The sequence below is a fragment of the Thermobia domestica genome, chromosome 16 (assembly GCF_964235325.1).
Source record: "Thermobia domestica chromosome 16, izTheDome1.hap1.1, whole genome shotgun sequence".
Taxonomy (NCBI): domain Eukaryota; kingdom Metazoa; phylum Arthropoda; class Insecta; order Zygentoma; family Lepismatidae; genus Thermobia; species Thermobia domestica.
Window position 1 is genome coordinate 1,832,614 of NC_137469.1, and position 22,828 is coordinate 1,855,441.

At 34.4% G+C, this 22,828-nt stretch overlaps 2 protein-coding genes across 2 annotated transcripts in view; both read right to left on the bottom strand.

Annotated features, from left to right (window-relative positions):
• Positions 1-710: 710 nt before the first annotated feature.
• LOC145673330 (uncharacterized) lies at positions 711-1,412 on the bottom strand. Its single transcript, XM_081742928.1, has one exon. The coding sequence runs from the start codon at positions 1,410-1,412 to the stop codon at positions 711-713; it is 702 nt and encodes a 233-aa protein (XP_081599054.1).
• A 5,934-nt stretch (positions 1,413-7,346) lies between these two features.
• The window catches only part of LOC145672396 (pickpocket protein 28-like), a 74,444-nt gene continuing 58,962 nt past the window's right edge, over positions 7,347-22,828 (bottom strand). The window contains exons 7-11 of the mRNA XM_081741551.1: positions 21,301-21,571; positions 16,773-16,832; positions 14,998-15,184; positions 11,883-11,974; positions 7,347-10,505 (exon numbers count right to left, since the gene is read on the bottom strand). Coding sequence (XP_081597677.1) covers positions 10,345-10,505; positions 11,883-11,974; positions 14,998-15,184; positions 16,773-16,832; positions 21,301-21,571 — 771 coding nt within the window. The 3' untranslated portion in view covers positions 7,347-10,344. The remainder of the gene's footprint in view (positions 10,506-11,882; positions 11,975-14,997; positions 15,185-16,772; positions 16,833-21,300; positions 21,572-22,828) is intronic.

Below are 22,828 nucleotides of genomic sequence, written 5' to 3' on the forward strand. Positions count from 1 at the left end.
ACAATCCTTACAATTTATACAATAAATGACATCTTTCTGATCTCTCTTTTCTTTTTTCTTCCCTTTGCTTTTGACCATGTCCAACAACGTTCTGCTACCTTTTCTATACACTTTGATCCCTTGCTTTCTTAACATCTTTTTTAAAATCTCAGTATCTTCTCCTAACCCTACAATGCCTTTCCATACCCCCTCATTGTCCTCCCCACTTTTACCTTTCCCCGAGACCACAGATGCTTTAACGATATCCCTTTTACTATAACCATTCTCATACAGCTGTCCTTTAAAGATTTCCACATTCTCTTCTACATTTTTGTTACAAATTTTGGAAATTCTTTCTAACATATTTCTTATGAAATTAACTTTTGTGTTTCTATCTACATTACTTCTCTTATTACAATAAATACCAGCATTACATTCTTTTTGATACCATTGAGTCTTAATGCTCTTCCCTTCCTTACTCATTAAAATGTCAAGATAACATAATACACCTCCCTGCTCTGTCTCCAGTTCTAATTCTATTCCCTTCTCCTTATCTTCAATACTACCAACGAACTCTATCAACTCTTCTTTTGATCCTTCCCATATCCCAAAACAATCATCAACGTATCTACATAAAAATCGAATCTTTTCTTTCCCCTTTTCTATCACATCCTTCTCCCACACATTCATAATGATATCAGACAATACCGAACTTATCTTAGATCCTATACTTAAACAATCCTTAATCTTATATATGTCATTCTTAACTTTACAGAAACCAAACTCATACAGCCCCTTATTAAGTTGAGGGCTTTTCTAATTTTCTCCCATTTCCAGCCTTTAACACATTCTCTCCCCATAACTTCCTTAATCGTATCAAGTATAGCACTTCTCTTTAGATTAGGGAACATGGCTTTAATATCTAAACTAAACAAAATACAATCATTATTAATTTCAGCATTACTGGTGTAGTTTATTACTTCTCTATAGTCTTTAACTGCCAAAGTCTTTTGTCTTTCTCTTACCCACTCTAACACTGGTTTCAATTCACTTTCTAGCGGTTCCAAATAATTATTCCTACAGTCCATAACTGGCCTAAGCTTTACTTCCTTTGTGTGTATTTTTGGAAAACCCTTTAACACGGGCACTCTTCCATCTTCATTCATCCATTTCTTAAGTCCCTTCCTTTTACATTCTTCTTTTAATTCTTCTATAATTTCTTCTTTCTTCTTGTCAACTAATTCATATTGTCCATCCACCAAATCCTTCACCTTGTCCTCATACCACGCTTTATCCATTACCACTGTCGCCCCTACTTTGTCAGCTCTCTCTACCACTATGTCCTTCCTTTTCCTAATGCTATCATATCCTCTTCTTTCTTCTTTTGTCAAATTCGAATATCTTCTGTGGATTTCTTTCTTTACCAAAACCATTGCCTTCCTTCTTAACCTATCTCTGTCCTCTTCTTCTTTAACTTCGCTCAACGCTTCTTCTATAGAATAGACTATGTCATCGACCCTGCTCGTTCCGCCTTTCACTTTAAATTTACAACCCAATGAAAGAAAAGATTTCTCTTCTTCTGACACTTGCACTTCCCCTATCACCACTACTCTTTCTGTCGCTTATAAGGAGAACAGAGATGGAGAACGTGAGGAGCCTGACGGCTGGTTTGAAGAAGAGGCTTTCACACAGAAATTAGAAGTAGAATGTGTAGATTTGGCATCTATTTTTGTAAGAGACTGGTTAGTGCAATATTTAAGAGAATGGGAAATGTGTTTTAGTGGCAAAGTAGAACAAAGAATTAAAAACAAATTAATAGCGTTAGGCATAAGCGAGGAGAAGACCAAAGAAAGAGTAGTGGTGATAGGGGAAGTGCAAGTGTCAGAAGAAGAGAAATCTTTTCTTTCATTGGGTTGTAAATTTAAAGTGAAAGGCGGAACGAGCAGGGTCGATGACATAGTCTATTCTATAGAAGAAGCGTTGAGCGAAGTTAAAGAAGAAGAGGACAGAGATAGGTTAAGAAGGAAGGCAATGGTTTTGGTAAAGAAAGAAATCCACAGAAGATATTCGAATTTGACAAAAGAAGAAAGAAGAGGATATGATAGCATTAGGAAAAGGAAGGACATAGTGGTAGAGAGAGCTGACAAAGTAGGGGCGACAGTGGTAATGGATAAAGCGTGGTATGAGGACAAGGTGAAGGATTTGGTGGATGGACAATATGAATTAGTTGACAAGAAGAAAGAAGAAATTATAGAAGAATTAAAAGAAGAATGTAAAAGGAAGGGACTTAAGAAATGGATGAATGAAGATGGAAGAGTGCCCGTGTTAAAGGGTTTTCCAAAAATACACACAAAGGAAGTAAAGCTTAGGCCAGTTATGGACTGTAGGAATAATTATTTGGAACCGCTAGAAAGTGAATTGAAACCAGTGTTAGAGTGGGTAAGAGAAAGACAAAAGACTTTGGCAGTTAAAGACTATAGAGAAGTAATAAACTACACCAGTAATGCTGAAATTAATAATGATTGTATTTTGTTTAGTTTAGATGTTAAAGCCATGTTCCCTAGTCTAAAGAGAAGTGCTATACTTGATACGATTAAGGAAGTTATGGGGAGAGAATGTGTTAAAGGCTGGAAATGGGAGAAAATTAGAAAAGCCCTCAACTTAATATGGGAGTTTGGTTTCTGTAAAGTTAAGAATGACATATATAAGATTAAGGATGGTTTAAGTATAGGATCTAAGATAAGTCCGGTAAAAGGGGAAAGAAAAGATTCGATTTTTATGTAGATACGTTGATGATTGTTTTGGGATATGGGAAGGATCAAAAGAAGAGTTGATAGAGTTCGTTGGTAGTATTGAAGATAAGGAGAAGGGAATAGAATTAGAACTGGAGACAGAGCAGGGAGGTGTATTATGTTATCTTGACATTTTAATGAGTAAGGAAGGGAAGAGCATTAAGACTCAATGGTATCAAAAAGAATGTAGTGCTGGTATTTATTGTAATAAGAAAAGTAATGTAGATAGAAGCACAAAAGTTAATTTCATAAGAAATATGTTAGAAAGAATTTCCAAAATTTGTAACAAAAATGTAGAAGAGAATGTGGAAATCTTTAAAGGACAGCTGTATGAGAATGGTTATAGTAAAAGGGATATCGTTAAAGCATCTGTGGTCTCGGGGAAAGGTAAAAGTGGGGAGGACAATGAGGGGGTATGGAAAGGCATTGTAGGGTTAGGAGAAGATACTGAGATTTTAAAAAAGATGTTAAGAAAGCAAGGGATCAAAGTGTATAGAAAAAGTAGCAGAACGTTGTTGGACATGGTCAAAAGCAAAGGGAAGAAAAAAGAAAAGAGAGATCAGAAAGATGTCATTTATTGTATAAATTGTAAGGATTGTGATATGAAATATATTGGTGAGACGGGGAAATTATTAAAAGAAAAAATTAAACAACATAAAAGTGATGTGAAATATGTCAGAGAAACTAACGCAATCTTTAAACATGTAAAAGAAAAGGGACATGATGTGAACTGGGAAGAAGTTATTGTGCTGGAACGGGAAAAAAGATTGTGGCCGAGAAAGTGGAAAGAGGCCTGGTGGATAGAAAAGGAAGGGGATGTAAACTTAATGAATTGGACCAAAGGTATCAGCATTAATAAAGAATGGAGAAATATTATTGATAAATACAGAAAAATGTATGTGAATTAATGTATTCAATGGTTGCTTGCTCCTTGTTGTTTCTTTCTGGTAGAATGTTATGTTGTCCCATTGGTCAGTTCAGATAGATTTCCACGCTTCTGATTGGCTGTTTGAACGGGCCAATGAGAAAGCAGATAGGGAGGTGAATTGTGTATATATACTTGAGTAATTTTTTGTATCACTCACTGTACGTCTGATGAGGATCTTGGCTAGAAGATCGAAACGTCACGTGTAAATGTGTTTTTATATTAAATAAGTGCAGTCTTGTTCAGCAGTGTGTTTATTTTTCTGATTTTATTCGCAAGACGTTGACTATGATTGTGTGCCTTTTGTGTAGCTCTCCATTTTTTTAATAACCATGAACCGTCAGCTGTCACACTATTTTTTTTTCGTTGGCAACACCTTACCGCACCAATGGCGCAAAATTCAAATCTTCCGTAAATTTTGGGGCACCCAGTATATATTTTATAATTAGATTTAGAATTTATTTATTTATTTATGGAGTTTATCTACACAAGTCCTAGATGCGATGAGATGCGATGCATCTAGCAATCTACCAAAGCATCATTGCTTTCATGTCAAACCACTCGGCTACTATCCTGCGAGGCAAAGGGTGGACATACCAGATATTAGATAAGAGGTCATAATGTTTTGGCTGGTCAGTGCAGCAATGTACGCAAGGGGAGAGGGAAGGTTGGAGTTTACAGCAAAATAGTATGGTAAAATAAATATTTACCACATTAAGATACTCGTATGTATACAAACGCCTGAAATTATGTGAACGTAGTGCTTGAATCCCCTCCCTTGACGAACATGTACACCCATGTCCAAAATGATTGTCGCATATCTATAACTGTCTTCTTGTAAGAATATAATTTGATAATGATTTTGCAGGGTACTTTTAATATTGATAGGGTGTGGTGTATAATCGGGGAATATATTTAAACACAAACAAACTATTTGCTGAGCAAAACAATATATTCACATAAAAAATTACATACGTGTTACAGTTTCGCCAACTAACATTTTGGCTTCATCAGACACTATGAGATACATGAGAAACGTGCAGTCTTATATACACACATGAGCTGAGACATCTTGCTTCTGATTGGCTCCTGGAAGCAGCCAATCCCCTTCAAGTATTCTAATTTGTATTTCCATATACCGAGGCTTCCTATCTGTTGTAAATTACACACACACATTAAAAGGACGATCTTAGCACAACTAATCTAAACTAACAAATAATTGACATAAATAATTAAATAATTATATAAATATATATAAATACACATAAATAAATAAATATATAAATAAACAGATAAACATACAATTACGCATACGCTTAAAAAGACGACACACACATACAGTATATACACATATATTATACAACCACATATATATCTATATATAAATATACCATTACATATATACATATATACACACACGTATATAGAGATAACTAATATGGACTAATAAATACATAAACACGTGTAAGACAATCAATATATATACAACAATCATAATAGATATGTATATTCAAATCTTATACTTTAAGCTTTTTAACAACCTATTCCACTGTTGGTCGATGATCAGTCCTGAGTTCCAGTTCATAGCTTTATTACCCTCCATTTCTATAAACCGTGCCTCCTTCCATTTCCTAACTATGCTTTTTTCTTCCTGGCCTAGAATTTTTACTTCATTCCAATTAACTGAATGTCCCGTGTCCCTTACGTGTTTGTAGACCGCATTTTTGTTCCTTTCTAGCCTAACGTCATCCTTATGTTGTCTTATACTCTCTCTTAGTCTCTTTCCAGTTTCCCCAATATAACACATATCACACTTGCTGCACTGAATTTTATAAATCACTCCTTTTTTCTCCATCATTACCCCTTGCTCTTCTCTCTTCTTCCTTCTTTTTCTTCCCTTATTACTTCCAGAAGCCTCTTGCTCCCTTTTCTGTAAGTTGAGATGCCCCTCCCCATCTTCTTAAGCATTCCTTTAATGATTTCTGTTTCTTCTCCCAAACTTTCTATCCCCCACCACATTTTTTCTTTTTTCTGCTACTCCTCCTTCACTTTGCTCTCCTTCTCCGCTTCTTTCTTCTCTTTCTTCGTTTTTGTTCTCCCATCTCCTGTATTTCAGCCTCTTTCTTCATGGAATGACTGTATAGTCTGTTCCGCCTTGTTTCTTTCACTGCTTATTTGCTTAATTCTATTCTCCATGTTAATGATGAAATTCCTCTTGGTCGAGTAATCTACATCACTTCTGGCGTGGCAATAGTTTCCCGACGCGCAACTTTTTTGATACCATTCTGTGTATATCACTCCTTGTTTCCTCCTTATTCTCATATCCAGGTTGTTAAAAAAGCTTAAAGTATAAGATATGAATACACATATCTATTATGATTGTTGTATATATATTGATTGTCTTACACGTGTTTATGTATTTATTAGTCCATATTAGTTATCTCTATATACGTGTGTGTATATATGTATATATGTAATGGTATATTTATATATAGATATATATGTGGTTGTATAGTATATGTGTATACACTGTGTGTGTGTGTCGTCTTTTTAAGCATATGCGTAATTGTATGTTTATCTGTTTATTTATATATTTATTTATTTATGTGTATTTATATATATTTATATAATTATTTAATTATTTATGTCAATTATTTGTTAGTTTAGATTAGTTGTGCTAAGATCGTCCTTTTAATGTGTGTGTGTAATTTACAACAGATAGGAAGCCTCGGTATATGGAAATACAAATTAGAATACTTGAAGGGGATTGGCTGCTTCCAGGAGCCAATCAGAAGCAAGATGTCTCAGCTCATGTGTGTATATAAGACTGCACGTTTCTCATGTATCTCATAGTGTCTGATGAAGCCAAGATGTTAGTTGGCGAAACTGTAACAAGTATGTAATTTTTTATGTGAATATATTGTTTTGCTCAGCAAATAGTTTGTTTGTGTTTAAGTATATACAAAGCAAAGCTTCTACTTATGGAAAATATTACAGAGAAATATATATTTGTGGTAAATTTCATAGGAAAAGAATTATAAATATGAAAATTACAGTGACTAAAACAAAATGTTACGAAATGGACAAGAAAGTTTTATTTTCGTTTTATTGTTCTTATTTACTGTTCTTTTGACACAAAATTTGCCACATACAAGTCTTTTCCGATTATACACATACTAACGTTATAAGAAATACCAGGATAATTCGTTATCAAATTAAATTGCTACACAACATATTTATAGACATGCGACAATAATTTTGGACATGAGTGTACATACAACAGTCGGTCAGTGTAAATCATTGTACATATTTTGTTTGTAGCATTCTGTACAGTTTTATATAAAGAGAAATTAGTAGCCATCATTGTTATAAAAATAATAATATTGGTGACAAATACTGGAATATTTGTAAATCTAATTGATTCTCGTAACTCATTTAAAGATCACGTTATAAGATGGATCACCACTTGAACTCGAGTCTACAAACTGTCACGGCAAATTTTCTTACTGACGTAGCTTCAGCTAACTGGACCTTAGAGTACACTCTACGTCTTCAAACATCTAAGTTGACAAGCTTTTTCTCAAAACCAGTTTAATGTACAGGAAATTATAAATAAAATTCTTCCGATAGTAAAAATTTTTATTCGTTGAAATATTTTTCAACAAATACAGTTTCTGTTCAACACAGAATTCACTATTTACCTACATACAGAGTATGCCAAAATGTGTGTATAAATTTTCGGAAGTGATTCATAAGGTTACACTGAATACAAGGACTTCTAATATCAGACTAGTCCAGTAACATGTAGTTTTACAGATAAGGAGCTGCCGAAACCTGTTTAACCTTTGTTCACTTATGTAAGGTACACAACTCATGCTGTACAATGTTATATATGTACAGTTTGGTTTAAAGGTATCTGGTCATCCATTCTTTTCGGAAAGCTTGGTATTCCTGTCTATAGATGAAATTAAATGAAATAAGTGAAATCTCTGAACAATTGACAGCTTTATTTTAAATTATTAAAAGTTGAAATGAAATTTCTATTTTTACGTTCCCCAGTTATGCCTTTAGTGTAAAGGAGATAGATGATTATTGAAGGTGCATAATTATGAAAGTATTGGTAAAATATGAATATGAGAGGAAAGGGAGAACCCTAAACACGATGTGGTCTACCACAAACTCACGCAGCAGGAGATCGAACCAGGGGTATTACACGAGGGGTATTAAACATTTTTACGAACAATTGTAAAAGTATGCTATTTTAAAGAGAGATGGGTGGTCAGGTTTCTGAAAAAGACTGTACTTATGTTTGTAACGTAAATTTTTGAGGATTTTTTTTCTTTTCAGTCATAGAAAAAATAAAGTAAGAAATTAATGATTATTTGGCATTGTACTAATGAAAATTTAGCAAAAAAGCTCCCATGTAACTTAAGTCGCTAACGTTCTCGCCTTTGATACGAGCGGTGTCGGGTTCCATTCCCGGTGAAGATGCTCGGTCAAAAGAATTAAAAGCCTTTTCAGGCCAGCCATCTTGAGTGAAATTTTTCCTGGATTTTCCTAATTCATTAGGGATACCTAACAAAAGGTCCCATGCAGCTTCCTTCCTTTCCTATTCCTTAATTTCTTCCTCACTTTCCCGGGTTGAGTGATAGTCGAGGAACGTCATCCCTCATACGTGACAGGCTTACAAGACCATAGATGCCGAATGCCCAGAAAAATAATTCCTAATCCTAAAGAAACGACAAAAGATGGGAACTTCTATTGTTGAAATGGCCTGAACTGTACAACTATTTATGTCAGTGAAGTGCATATTCTTGGACTACAGGACATATCAAATACTAGGCGAACGTAAACAGTGTAATTTTTGGATATTTCTTCCTATCATCAGTTCGTATATTGCCTACGTATCTAATATTACACTCAAAAGAACTTCAAATGTTATGGATATCACGTTTTGAATTTAAAGACCACAGGGGAAAAGGGAGCTAAGTCAAGAAATGGTCTTGAATGAGTTAACAGTAAAATTATGTAGTCTGAAAGGTGTAGTTTGCATGGACTAAATCCTACAGTAAGAAGAGGGTTAGTCACTAAGAAAGTTAATGCTAAAGATTTCGTCTACAAGGGAAGAAGGAGATAAGTCAGTGGAAAACAGGGCAATTGTGTAAAGTTATAAAAAATTGACTTGCCTCCTTTTTTCCCTGTAATCTTCATTTACATATAACTTAAATATAAATAAAACCTAGTCAAAGAAACCGTTATTGTTACAAAGGATTCCAGTTTAATGAGTGTTACACTTTCGGCACTATATCATTGCCTTTATCAGACATATTATGAAGGTAAAATCAAAAACAACGCCTTAGATATTTCAGAAAAGGAGAGGAGGTCACTTCTAACAACAAATAAAATTAAAGGAAAAATCTTATTGGCTGTTAGAAATGCCTCCTCAAATTTTCTGAATTGCTGTGGATTTAGATTGTACTTTCATAATGTGCCTAATGAAGGCATATATAGCCAAAAGTGTAACACAGACTACAAATAATAACTGTTTTTCTTTTCTTTTTTTTTTGCCAGATTTTATTTTCAAGTTACCCGAAACTTTATTTACGTACAAAATACGTAATGAAACTTTAACCAAACGTTTTCTTGAAACAACTTAACAATAAAGTAAAAAGAAAGTTCTAATGTTAAATTAAATGAAATTTTTGAGTTTTACGTCCCACGTTTATGCCGGCTAGGCTAAAGGAGACGGTGATGATGAGAAATGAGTGAAAATGGTGGATCGAAGAAAGTGGGAAGAACCTGGAGAACCCCGAGGAAACCCACGCACACGGTGTTTGTCCACCACAAGGTTCCCTTGGCGGGAGCAGGGTTTGAACCTGGGACCCCATGCAAGAGAAGTGAACGCTCTAACACTGAGCCACCGCGGCCCCCCAATGTTAAATGAGAAGAATACGTATACGACATGACTCATGTTATCAGTACTAGTCAACAAAAGATTAAATTGACAGTTTCTGGAACTTGCCTTGAGGAAACGGTCGCTTTCCGACCTAATTTATTAGAACATTTTCATTCAATTGGAGGAAAAAATAATCTCCTAATGCTGTACACATTTTGACACACACTGTATATAAACATGTATCACTTGAAAATATTCTGTACATAGTCTGTAGTGTTACAAAATATATACATCTATAAGTGGGAATAAGTTATAAATAATGTCATGTTATAAAAATAAATATCACATTTAATCTTATTTTACAGAATTAAGAGGTCTAATCACTGAGAAATTAAAATACCCCTAATTTTACAGTAATTATGTGATATCTTCAAATAGATAAAAGATAATCGAAATGTGGAAGAAGATCGCCCTAGACAATATTATTTTGAATGAGATACCGTTATCACGAGTCACCTAGTAGCTTACCGTTTGCAGCCATTTAGAAACGTGAAAATAAATGCCGATTTTCTAAATGGCTGGAAATCGAAAACAGATAAGTGAGTCGTGATAACGGTATCTCATGTAACATAATATTATGTAGCGAGGTCTTGTTTCACTTTTACGATTATCTTTTATCTATTTGAAAGTATCACATAATTACTGTAAAATTAGCAGTATTTTAATTTCGCGTGATGGGGCCTCTTAAGGATTTACGAGACATAGGGCAAGGTAATTGTGTTCTGTTTGTCTGTAACTTTTCTTTGTCTTCTGACGTTGGCGATGAATAATCGAAAGAAAGGGAAATAGATCAGCTCCACGAAGCTAAGGAGACTAAACCCTAGGAACAAACCCAAAAGACCTCCAACAGTACCTGCAAATAAAATAAGATTATTTGTAATGCACAAATCATTTGACAAGATTATCATTTCATTAATATATTTGTACAATTACCAGAAAAGCATATACTAGATCTTTCCCTGTAAGATCAAGGTTAAAATTTACTTCATGTGTCGAGGAAAGATATATATTACAAGCAGCAATTAACATTTGAAAATTACGTTATTCTTTTAGTATTATTGCTATATTGTATCGTTCCTTAAGTGTACAGAATCTGTAAAGTATTCTTTATAAATATCTTTATTCTTCTGACAAAATCATGAATGCAGAGTTCCTATAATTAAATAAACAATTAATTAAATGTGGATAATCTTGTATTTAGTAACCGTATTCTACCCTTCAAATAGTTAATATTCTCTGAGGCTCTGTTTTTAACTTTTACATGTCTTGTTTTATTATTCTTTCTGTTATTTGATTCATATGCTTTTTATTTTATTATCAATTCAGTTTTTATTACTTTATTAATTTTACTTTTTAGAATTATCTTTAATATACTATTTTTCATCGAACTATATACTACGCTAGTAGCAAGAAAACTTTCGGTCATTTGGCGCGTGCTTGTCTTTTGGCTTTCTACGCTTGCACTTGAAACACATGCTTTCATACAATCTGCCTTTTGTTGTACTTGCAAGCGATACTTTATACCCTTCGTAGAGCGTCATAGCATCACTGGCCGTTCATTGGCCATTGACTTGGCTTCTAAAACGCTTGCATCAAGCTTGAATGGAACACTGAATGCAGGGTTGCCCCCATGTAACTTCGTTATTGTAATCCAGCTTGCGGCGTACTTGCACGCTTTCCAATCAAGCTGGATGCAAGCTTGGCCGACTTGCAATTCAAGTTTTCAGCAAGTAGTTTGCAAGTTGTTTCTGTTGCTAGGGTAATTACACATTTTATGTCTTATTTTTGATCATTGTGTCTTATTTTGGGAATCGGTTTTGGAACAGCATGTATTAGACATTGTCCTTTTCATGTCAATCACAAGCAGTCTCCCTCCTGACGTCCTCATCAATCAATCAATCAAGGCCTCACGACGTTGGATATCACCCATTGCCAACATCATCTGGTTGTTTCTTTCGGTCATAAGTCTAAGTGCCGATCAGACCTACGCTGCTTAGCTTCCAAATCGGGTAAATTAATTGATAATAATTTTTACACAAAAAGCATGGTTTGAAAGAACACGAGTCCACAGGTTGACAATTTCCTTAATCTTAGAACTTCTGTTATAGAATCTGAATAATCTCTTTAATTGCATTTTATTTTGACCATATTATCAATGTTTTCTCATATAGAAACACATAGATATGGGTAAATAATTGAAAATAAATATAATTAGAGACTAAATAATTACCTAGAAAATCTGTTAGTCCAAAAAGTTCATTTCGTTTGCTACTTAAAATAAGTAGATCTCTGAAGAAAATATGGACCATTGAAATATCTGTCCTGGATAAGAAATGAGAAAAAATCAATCAGAAAAACATAAAATGTTTAAGAAACGTAAAAGTACTGATTCTTTCTTAGAAATGAAAATCACAAACATTTAACAAATAAGGTTTTTTACTTCAAATGTTTAGATGCTTCTAAGTTTAAAAATCTTATTAAGATCGTATTGTAGTACGTCCGCGCGTCTGTTACTCTGCACAATAACCCTTGAACGAAACTGTATCTTTTTAATTATGTATTTTGAAAATGAAATCTTTGAGTTTTACGTCCCACGGTTATACCGTGTGGGCTAAAGGAGATAGTGATAATGAGAAATGAATGAAATGGTGGAATAAAGAGAGTGGGAAGAAACGAGAGAACCCCGAGAAAACCCACACACATTGGATTTGTCCACTACAAAGCCCACTTGGCGAGATGTGGGATCGAACCAGGAACCCCACGTACCAGAGGTGAAATACAGTATCTACCACTGAGCGACTGCGGCCTCTAACTATGTATTTTGCTGTAGTTGAGTTCGTTAATGAAAACAGGCTTTTAATGTTTCAATAGATAACGGTGGCTCCTTATATCCCATATCACACATATTGTTTTCTGCAATAGATATCTAGATCGATTATTTCTACCGATTTCGTTAGTAGAGTCAATCCGTTAATACATTAACGGATAACGGCATCCTTAACGGTGGCATCCGTTAACATAACAGATAACAGCACCCTTAACAGCAAGCACCTATACTCCATATCTCATCTATGTAAACAAGTTTTTAAATTGTGTTTTCTGCAATAGATGACTGGAGAGACTATCTCAGCTGAATTAGCTAATGGAGTCCAATCGTTAACATCTTAACGTGTAGCGGTTGCTTTACTGGTCTCCGTTACTCCATAGGATAAGTCTTAAACGAAAACAAATTTTTGAATTCTGTTTTCTCCAATAGATCGCTAGAGCGATTATTTTGGCCGAGTTCGTTCATGAAGTCAATCCATAAATATCTTCTTGGGCCGTGGTGAATTTAACAGTAGTGTATTGACGTGCTTGATAACGTTTTTCCGAACAACAAAACTTTTCCCTTGATAAATCCTTTCCATTTTTATTCCCTAATGTTTCTATTCTTTTTCTTCCTGTTTTTAACCTATGACCAAGACTCCAGAGGAGAGTTGAAAGGTTGGAAGTTTAAAGAAACTTCAGGAATTACAAAACTCTGTAAATAGAATGATATTCATATTTCATTTTCTACTACTGAAGCAAAGGTAATAGAAGTTATAGATCTCGCCGCTAGATGGAATTAAACATTCTCCAACGGTTGACATCTACCGGACGAAATTAAAACTTCTAGTGCGTGATCCTTTTTATTGTTTACTAGGGTTTATTTTATTAGTTTGCTAATTTATATTTTCTTTAACATTGCTCTTCCTGTAATCTTCCATAATATTCAATATCTCTAATGTAATCAATATTTAGAAGCACCTGAAAATCTTAGATGATTGTTGAGACACATTGAACTGAAAACAATAAACAGAAACAATGAGCTTTCGAGATACGGATGGCTCGTCGTCACTGTGAGGAGAAGGCAAAGGAAATCTTGAAATCTTGCAGTTTAACGTACCACGATTATGTCCATTAGGATAAGGGAGACGGATGATTAACCCAAGTGAATGATGATATATGAATTAGTGGAATGAGAATATGAGAGTACCCCGAAAAAATCCACAGACACAACGTTGTCCACAACAAACTTGATCAAACTAGGGATCTCACCAAGAATCGGACGCGAGGTAAGCGCTCTACTACTGAGCCATCGTATCCCCGACAAAGAAATGATAAAGATTATGATGATGTTGGAAAGCAGTCCCTCGTGTGTCACTGTCTGAATTTTGGAATGTTATGACAATAAAACATGTTGCCATGTTAATAGCAGAGTACAGTTTCCAGAGAGTTAAAGAAAATAAAACAATGGAGACACAGCCTACAATAAATAACAATAGAGGAATCCACAGACTTAAGACTTGGAGCAAAAATGAAATAAATTAGCAAAAATTACTCAAATGTAAAATAAGATTAAAATTAGGATATATTTCATACTTTTATATACGTAATCAAGAACTTGCTGCAGAATCTATCTATTGCAACACTTATTTTACACTGTTGATTAATATTTAAATGAGAGTTTAAAGTGATTTTTTCAATTAAGAGTCTCACAATGTAAAAGTTAGATCATGTGTATACCTTTACAGTTTAAGTTCATAGTAGTATAGCAAATCCATTATGTATAACACATTAAGAACCTGACACTAAAAATAATACAAAATTTACAATTTTTCTTTTGCTTGTTTATTCATAAGTGAAAGGAGATAATGAAATACAACTCACCACAATCATAGATAATGTTATTCTACAACAGAAACTATGAACCTGAAGAATTTTCAGTGTTGCCATCCATACAAATTACAGTGTTGCCAAAATAACTATTCCCCCAAAATCTAAGTTAAGGCAGCGACTAGAGGAACGAACTAAACTGCATTGAAATAACAGTTGTATTTAGTTTGTAATAAACAAAATAGTTTTAATATACAGTTATTAAAATTAAATAATAATGTTACTTAAAAAGAAGTTCACAGGATACCAAATCAACAAGATACGTAATGAAATGCAGTTGAGTTTGTTCCTCAAGTTGCTGCCTTAACTTAGATTTTGGGGGGAATTGTTATTATGAGAACAAAGTAATTTGTAAGGATGGCAACAGTGAAAATTCTTGAGGTTCATATTTTCTGTTGTAGAATAATATTATCTATGATTGTGGTAAGTTGCATTTCATTATCTCCTTTCACTTATCAATAAACAATTAAAGAAAAATGGTAAATTTTGTATTATTTTTAGTAAGTCAGGCTCTTAAGGTGAACAAAAGCAATTATCAAAATAATTATCACCAAGAGGTTATGTTAGAAAATAGTTAGGAACAAGTAAATTAAAACCGTTGAATAGGTAACTTCACTGAAGTTACCATTAATGGGGCATAAAGAACTTACCTTTCATAAGTATTGCCCTCAATCACAAAATTTGTTTTTGCTAAATTGGCAGATGAAATCTCCATGTCGTAGCTGACTTCGCTGCACGCCGATAGGCAATCACAGTCGCTATAGTCAAAATTCTTGGTCTTCCATTGGGCCTTTTCGTCATTATCTATACCGTCTCCGGAGGACTCAAGCAAATCTGCTATAAGCAGAAATGTAAAGAAGAAAAGTATTTGTATTACAAAAATATAATTTCAATAGAATTATAATTAATTAATCGTAACAATCTTGCCAATGTTGTGGTCTACTTTCAGTTTACACAGCTAATAATTTCAGTTACTTTTATACTGAATCAACTTTCGTGAAAGTGCATTAGAAACTCCAAAGTGAAGGACAGTGTGTGCTCCAAATGGAGTGGATTTGAACATAAATATAAAAATTAATTATTTTGCATAAATATTGGAAATACTTGGAGTTTTCAGGTCTCTGGGTTGGCAATAGTCAGGCGACGACCGCAGTTTCGGAGTATTGGCGATGGTGTGTTAAGGACCGAATGTGCATGGCAATGGCCTAAACTTAATGCTATCGTGTTATTATTATTATTATTATTATTATTATTATTATTATTATTATTATTATTAATAATAATAATAAGAAGAAGAAGAAGAAGAAGAAGAAGAACTACGTAAAGAATACTTAAATACTCTAGAATTTACTAAGAACTATGAATATATATCACATGCTTCAGCTACGCGTAACCACGTCTACGGTTCTGTCCTCATTTACATTTCTCCTTAGATATATACGTGAAATCAAAAAGTAAAGGAACTTTTCAGAAAAGGTACATTTATTCTAATGACAGAAAATAGAAACATACATTATGTTTGTACATAATCTCCCTGCATTTCAATGCACTTTTCCCAACGTTTCACAAGTTTTTTCATTCCGTCAGAAAAAAAAAATCCGTTGCACCTGTAACCAATTTTTCACTAGCTGATGGTTGACATTTAAATTTCTTAACCGTTGGTGATAATGAGTATTTCCAAACCATGTTCGCAGCCTTACTTTCCAGTTCATGATGATGTACCCAAGTTTCATCTACAGTAACAATTTGCTGTAAAAATGCCTCTCTCTCTCGCAGAGAGATGTCCAAGCTTTCTGCCTTATGCTGCACTGACAATTCTTTCGGAACTCATCCTCACACACTTTTCAGTTGTGTTTAACACCTTTCGTAAACAATCATTGCCCTCATTTCCTCCTTGGTGCAGATTGACAATGAAGCTGCCATGTTTAACTGTCTGCTACACTCCAACGGCTAACGCGGGAATAATACTGACACGTTGCATAGAAGTGTTGCAGACAGCACTAATTCAGCACTGGATATTAGTAGGGTTACCAAATCCTAGAGCGAGAAATTGCAAGTCCCTTTGCTTTTTGACTTCTCCAAGTATTATGGTATTTCGTATGTTTTATTGATAGCCACACAAGTCAAGTTGTCAGAAGAAAATTAACGTAGTTTTTGAATGTAAAGATTGTTCTCCTAATACGATGTGATTGAAAATGAAAGAACAAACAGAAACAGTATTTCTTTCATATATACCTCCAAGCTTCCTGAAGTAACCCAACTACCGCCTCCTAAAGCTTAGAGAAAGTAAATTGCAATAAGATGTTACTTTTGTGCAAAGCACGTCTTTTAACAAAGAACGTCTTACTGCAAAACCGCCACATTTTGACTTTAGATCCCCCAAATAAAACTTTTTGGAAGAAAGCTTGTAATGAAATATACGTACTGTCAATAGCAGAGGAACAGTTCTGCTCTTTCAGTCCACAAATTATTGTTTGAGGAGGTTCTACAAAAGAAAAGAAACATAACTTATAATCTCATAATAATAAATAACTTAATTAATAACTACGAGTATTACATAAATTATATGTAATAAATAACCTACGTAATGGTAAGAAATAACTTATAATCTCGTTTTCTTAAGAAACCACTTAAGAAATACGTTTGAAATAGGAAATAGCTTTTTCTATGAATCAAATAAATTCATAGTTGAAAAAATTAATGAAAATTTTATAGGATTAAAACAAAAATTAAGGCTATAAAATAATTCATTACATTAAAAATTAATGCCAGAACAGAAATAATAATTATAATTAAAATTAACTTCAATATTAATTGATTAAAATTGAAAGTAAATATGAAAACTTTCACTACAATGTACGACAAGTGTTCAAATAAAAAGATACGAAACGACACTGTGGGTATAATCGAAGTCTTTATTCAGACGTAATCACCAGAGGCCTGAGCACAACTATTCCACTGTTTCACGACCCGAAAGATTCCCTGTTCCCAGAATTCCTGTGACTGTGACAGCAGCCAGTTCTCCACTGTGTCCTTCAGTTCGTCATCCGAGTTGAAGCGCTTCAAGCGGATCGAACAGATGGAAGTTGCAGGGCTATATATCTGGGCTGTAAGGTGGACTCAAGCTGCGCCCACTTGAACTTGTCCAGCACAATTTGTAGTCTGGTTCGGATCATCTCTCAAATTCTGCCGGTCTTCACAAAAACGGGTGCTCCATTTTCTAACTAACTTGTCGGGCACACAGCCTTCCCCGTATACGGCCACCATCTGACGATGAATATCGGCGGATTTAACCCCTTCCGCAGTCAGAAATCTGATAACACCTCACTGCTCCTCAATCGTCGAATTTTTCAATGTGAACGCCATGATTTTCTCAACGCACTGACGCGTTAATTGGACAGAACACGCAACTGCCAGATTTACTCCTGTGTCGTGTTGGATTCGCCCGCGCATATGCAGAACCACACCGGACATTATATTTTTTCCCTAGATGTCGCACAACGTTATTCCAAAAAGGCATATTCCTATTTCAACCGGTTTGGTTTGTACGACATTTTGTGCCTTTTCATTTCATCACTCCTTTTAATAAGAATTGTCTTGAGTTGCAAAAGTTTAAATTGGGATAAAGTTAAATTAATTTAACGTAAAATTTAATGGATAAAGTTATGGGAATGGAAAAATTAATTTATTATTTTGAAAAGTCATTATTTTCTCGCAAAACTAATAATTTGTAAAAACTAAAATTAAAATATCATAACTCAGAAAATATCCAATAAAAATTGTTTTTTAACTTAACTTTTTGTAGAACAGATATTTCTATACTTCTACAAAAAACATTATACATCTACATTTGTCACTTTTCCAGTTATTGTTGTTGGTCAAGTGTTATATATGGAGCATTAGATTTTATGGTTCAGAGACTTGGACATTACGGAAGTTAGAGAAGAAATATTTAGAGAGCTTCGAAATGTGGTGTTGGAGGAAGATGGAGAAGATAATATGGACAGAAAGAGTAACAAACGAATCTGTTTTAAAACGGATAGGAGAGAAGAGGCCGCTTTTAGCCACCATCCTTCGTAGAAAAGTCAATTGGATTGGACACATCTTGCGAAGAAATTGTCTTTTTCATACCGCCATAGAAGGGAAAATGGAAGGAAAGCTAGGAATAGGAAGAAGAAGAACACAAGTGATCGATGATTTAAGAGACAGAAGAAAATATTGGAAATTAAAAAAGGAAACTGAAGATCGAGAAAATGGAATAAACAATTCCAGATCCAAACTGAAAATTAAGAAGAAAAAAACTGATTGGTCCCAGGACCTGCCAAAAGGCGGAATACTTAATAATAATCACTTTTCAAGTTTTTCATATAAATTGCAAAACGAAAAAAAGAAAAAGTCTTGAAGAATATCTATTTTGTATGTTGTAAGAAAAAAAATTAGCTTTAATTTACTTAATCGTTACAAATCTTTTAACAATTATCATTCAAAAATTAACTAATGGAAATTTTAATTAATTAGTTATCAACATTTTTAATTGATTAATTACAGGCCTGGATAAACTAATGTGTAACCTTGAACCGTTCGTAAACGAATAATTTTACTAAAAATGAGAGAAATTTTGACTTAAAATGTTTTTGTTTTCATTTGACTGGTAATTTAAACTCATTTTTACTTTCCTGTAGGAAAGCATGATGGCCTAATGGTAAACCGCCCACCACTCGTACGAGGATTCCCTGTTCTCAGGACATGAGTTGGTGATTTTAAATGTCATATTTGTAGCTTTTCTTGTAGTTCTCCAGTGTCCTTATACATTCGCATTCAATCAACTCAATACTTCCGTAACACAGCCACACACACAAATAAATAAAATAAAATAAAAGTTCTGTGCAGCGTACCCCAGTGTATGGGTTCGATGTATTTTGTTACACAGAATCCAAATTTCGAAACCCCAGGATGATTGACCCCAGGATATGGATTCGATGTATTTTGTTACACAGAATCCAAATTTCGAAACCCCAGGATGATTGACCCCAGGGTATGGATTCAATGTATTTTGTTACACAGAATCCAAATTTTGAAACCCCAGTATGATTGACCCCAGGATATGGATTCGATGTATTTTGTTACACAGATTCCAAATTTCGAAACCCCAGGATGATTGACCCCAGGATATGGATTCGATGTATTTTGTTACACAGAATCCAAATTTTGAAACCCCAGGATGATTGACCCCAGGATATGGATTCGATGTATTTTGTTACAAAGAATCCAAATTTCGAAACCCCAGGATGATTGACCCCAGGATATGGATTCGACGTATTTTGTTACACAGAATCCAAATTTCGAAACCCCAGGTTGATTGACCCCAGGATATGGATTCGATGTATTTTGTTACAAAGAATCCAAATTTCGAAACCCCAGGATGATTGACCCCAGGATATGGGTTCGATGTATTTTGTTACACAGAATCCAAATTTCGAAACCCCAGGATGATTGACCCCAGGGTATGGATTCGATGTATTTTGTTACACAGAATCCAAATTTTGAAACCCCAGGATATGGATTCGATGTATTTTGTTACACAGAATCCAAATTTCGAAACCCCAGGATGATTGACCCCAGGATATGGATTCGATGTATTTTGTTACACAGAATCCAAATTTCGAAACCCCAGGATGATTGACCCCAGAATATGGATTCGATGTATTTTATTACACAGAATCCAAATTTCGAAACCCCAGAATGATTGACCCCAGGATATGGATTCGATGTATTTTGTTACAAAGAATCCAAATTTCGAAACCCCAGGATGATTGACCCCAGAATATGGATTCGATGTATTTTGTTACACAGAATCCAAATTTCGAAACCCCAGGATGATTGACCCCAGGATATGGATTCGATGTATTTTGTTACACAGAATCCGAATTTCGAAACCCCAGGATGATTGACCCCAGGATATGGATTCGATGTATTTTGTTACACAGAATCCAAATTTCGAAACCCCAGGATATGGATTCGATGTATTTTGTTACACAGAATCCAAATTTCGAAACCCCAGGATGATTGAACCCAGGATATGGGTTCGATGTATTTTGTTACACAGAATCCAAATTTCGAAACCTCAGGATGATTGACCCCAGGATATGGATTCGATGTATTTTGTTACACAGAATCCGAATTTCGAAACCCCAGGATGATTGACCCCAGGATATGGATTCGATGTATTTTGTTACACAGAATCCAAATTTCGAAACCCCAGGATGATTAACCCCAGGATATGGATTCGATGTATTTTGTTACACAGAATCCAAATTTCGAAACCCCAAGTTGATTGACCCCAGGATATGGATTCGATGTATTTTGTTACACAGAATCCAAATTTCGAAACCCCAGGATGATTGACCTCAGGATATGGATTCGGTGTATTTTATTACACAGAATCCAAATTTCGAAACCCCAGGATGATTGACCCCAGGATACGGATTCGATGTATTTTGTTACACAGAATCCAAATTTCGAAACCCCAGGATATGGATTCGATGTATTTTGTTACACAGAATCCAAATTTCGAAACCCCAGGGTGATTGACTGTGTCATTTTTTATGGGCGAAAAACTTGAGCGATTTTGGACAGGAAGAACACAGGCTTTTCGCCTATAAAAGAAAATTGACACGGTCAATCGTCTTAGGCTTTCAAAATTTTGGATTCAGCGTAACAAAATACGTCGAATTCATACCCTGGAGTGCAGTGCATAGAACTACTTTTTTTTGTATGTGTATTTGTTTGTTTGTTTGTGGGGGAGGGGTTGTGTAATCATTCCCTTTCATTAATTATGCGACTTCCTCCACCTCAAGAGCAAGCCGTTAGACCTTAAACTAAATATAATTTACTTTCCTGGAACAGATATATATATTAACAAATGTAATTGCAATTAAAAAAAATGTACATACTTGGAAGATAGGAATCAACACAGGCACAATTTTGGAATGTTAGTTTCGATGCACACTCCATGAAACAATTCTTTTGAGTATAGTAACGGAAATAATCGAGTTCTTGCTCATCGGAGAAATAACATTTTCTTTGGGAAGGGTTGATTCTTCGGACGTCGTTGGAGGCAATAATCATTCTTGGCTTGGCAACAATGTATGTGTGAGTGCCTGGAGCTATTGCTGAACCAATCTGGGAAATTCGAGGGCTTTCAACGGGAGTGTGAAGAGTAATCTGGAAGAAGAAATAAAGAAATACAAAAAAAAAATGTACCTAACAAATTATCCAGTTAAGGGGACTTTTTTTTTTTAAGGCAACTTGAACTAGAAAAACAAATCACTAAAGAGAGCAACGTTTGTTTTAAAGTAATAACTGTGTGATAGTTTCACCAAGTAACTGAACGTATTGGCTTTAGCAGACTCTCACAGTCTGATCATTGACAGTGTCTGATGAAGCCAATATGTTCAGTTACTTGGTGAAACTATCACACAGTTATTACTTTAAAACAAACGTTGCTCTCTTTAGTGATTTGTTTTTCTAGTTCAAGTTATTTAAGATAGCAAAGCTAATATAAACCAGTTGTTTAAGGCAACTGTACAAGATGATTTGGTATCACTTAAACTTGTTCTTGGTATGATAAACAGGAAACAGTATATAACTACTATGAGATAATGAATGCTTTCGTAGATTTTAAAAAATAAATTTTGAGCTCACCATTTAACCCTACTATTGCACGATACTTAACGATTCAATGTCATTAAATCTTCTCCCATTTCGTTTTCAATCTTTCAATACTTTTACCCTGGTTCCTTCAGTTGATAACTATTTCACTCGCAGAGTGAAGAAGGAATTTTGTTTTGGATTGGTACGAGTCATTATATTTCATTAAATATTTTATAGTTTTTCATTCTTTTCGTTTTTCTCATGTTATTCATATATTAATTTTTTTTCATAGAATGTCATATACCATATTACAGGGATGCAAACTACTTTTGAGGTCATAGTATATATTTATTTATTTATTAATATATATATTCAAGGACGCCGATTTCTCTGTAAATTCGGGGGGGGGCATTCACATGCAGAAGGTATATATATATGAAGATTTTAAGACAAATTGCACTCAAATACCAAATATTTTATATTCACAAATAGAGTAGTGGGCCCGGACCCCCAGGATCGGCGCCCTTGTATATATTAATATATTAAATTGACCAGCCTATTCTCCACTAAACAGCAGTAAGATATGCTAACTCAGTTATTAACAAGTCTTGCACTATAATATGATAATAAGTATATTAAACATAAGAGATGAGAAAATACGAAGATTGTCTTTGTAAAACTATCTAAACAAAACCAAATACATAGAAAACTGTCTATTCAAAGCCAAATATATAGAAAACTGAATTGCAGTAAACTCATTTTCGTAAGACGAAAAAATAATTACAGCTGCTCAGGCGAATTTCCCTTGCCTCCTTTTACTCATGCAAA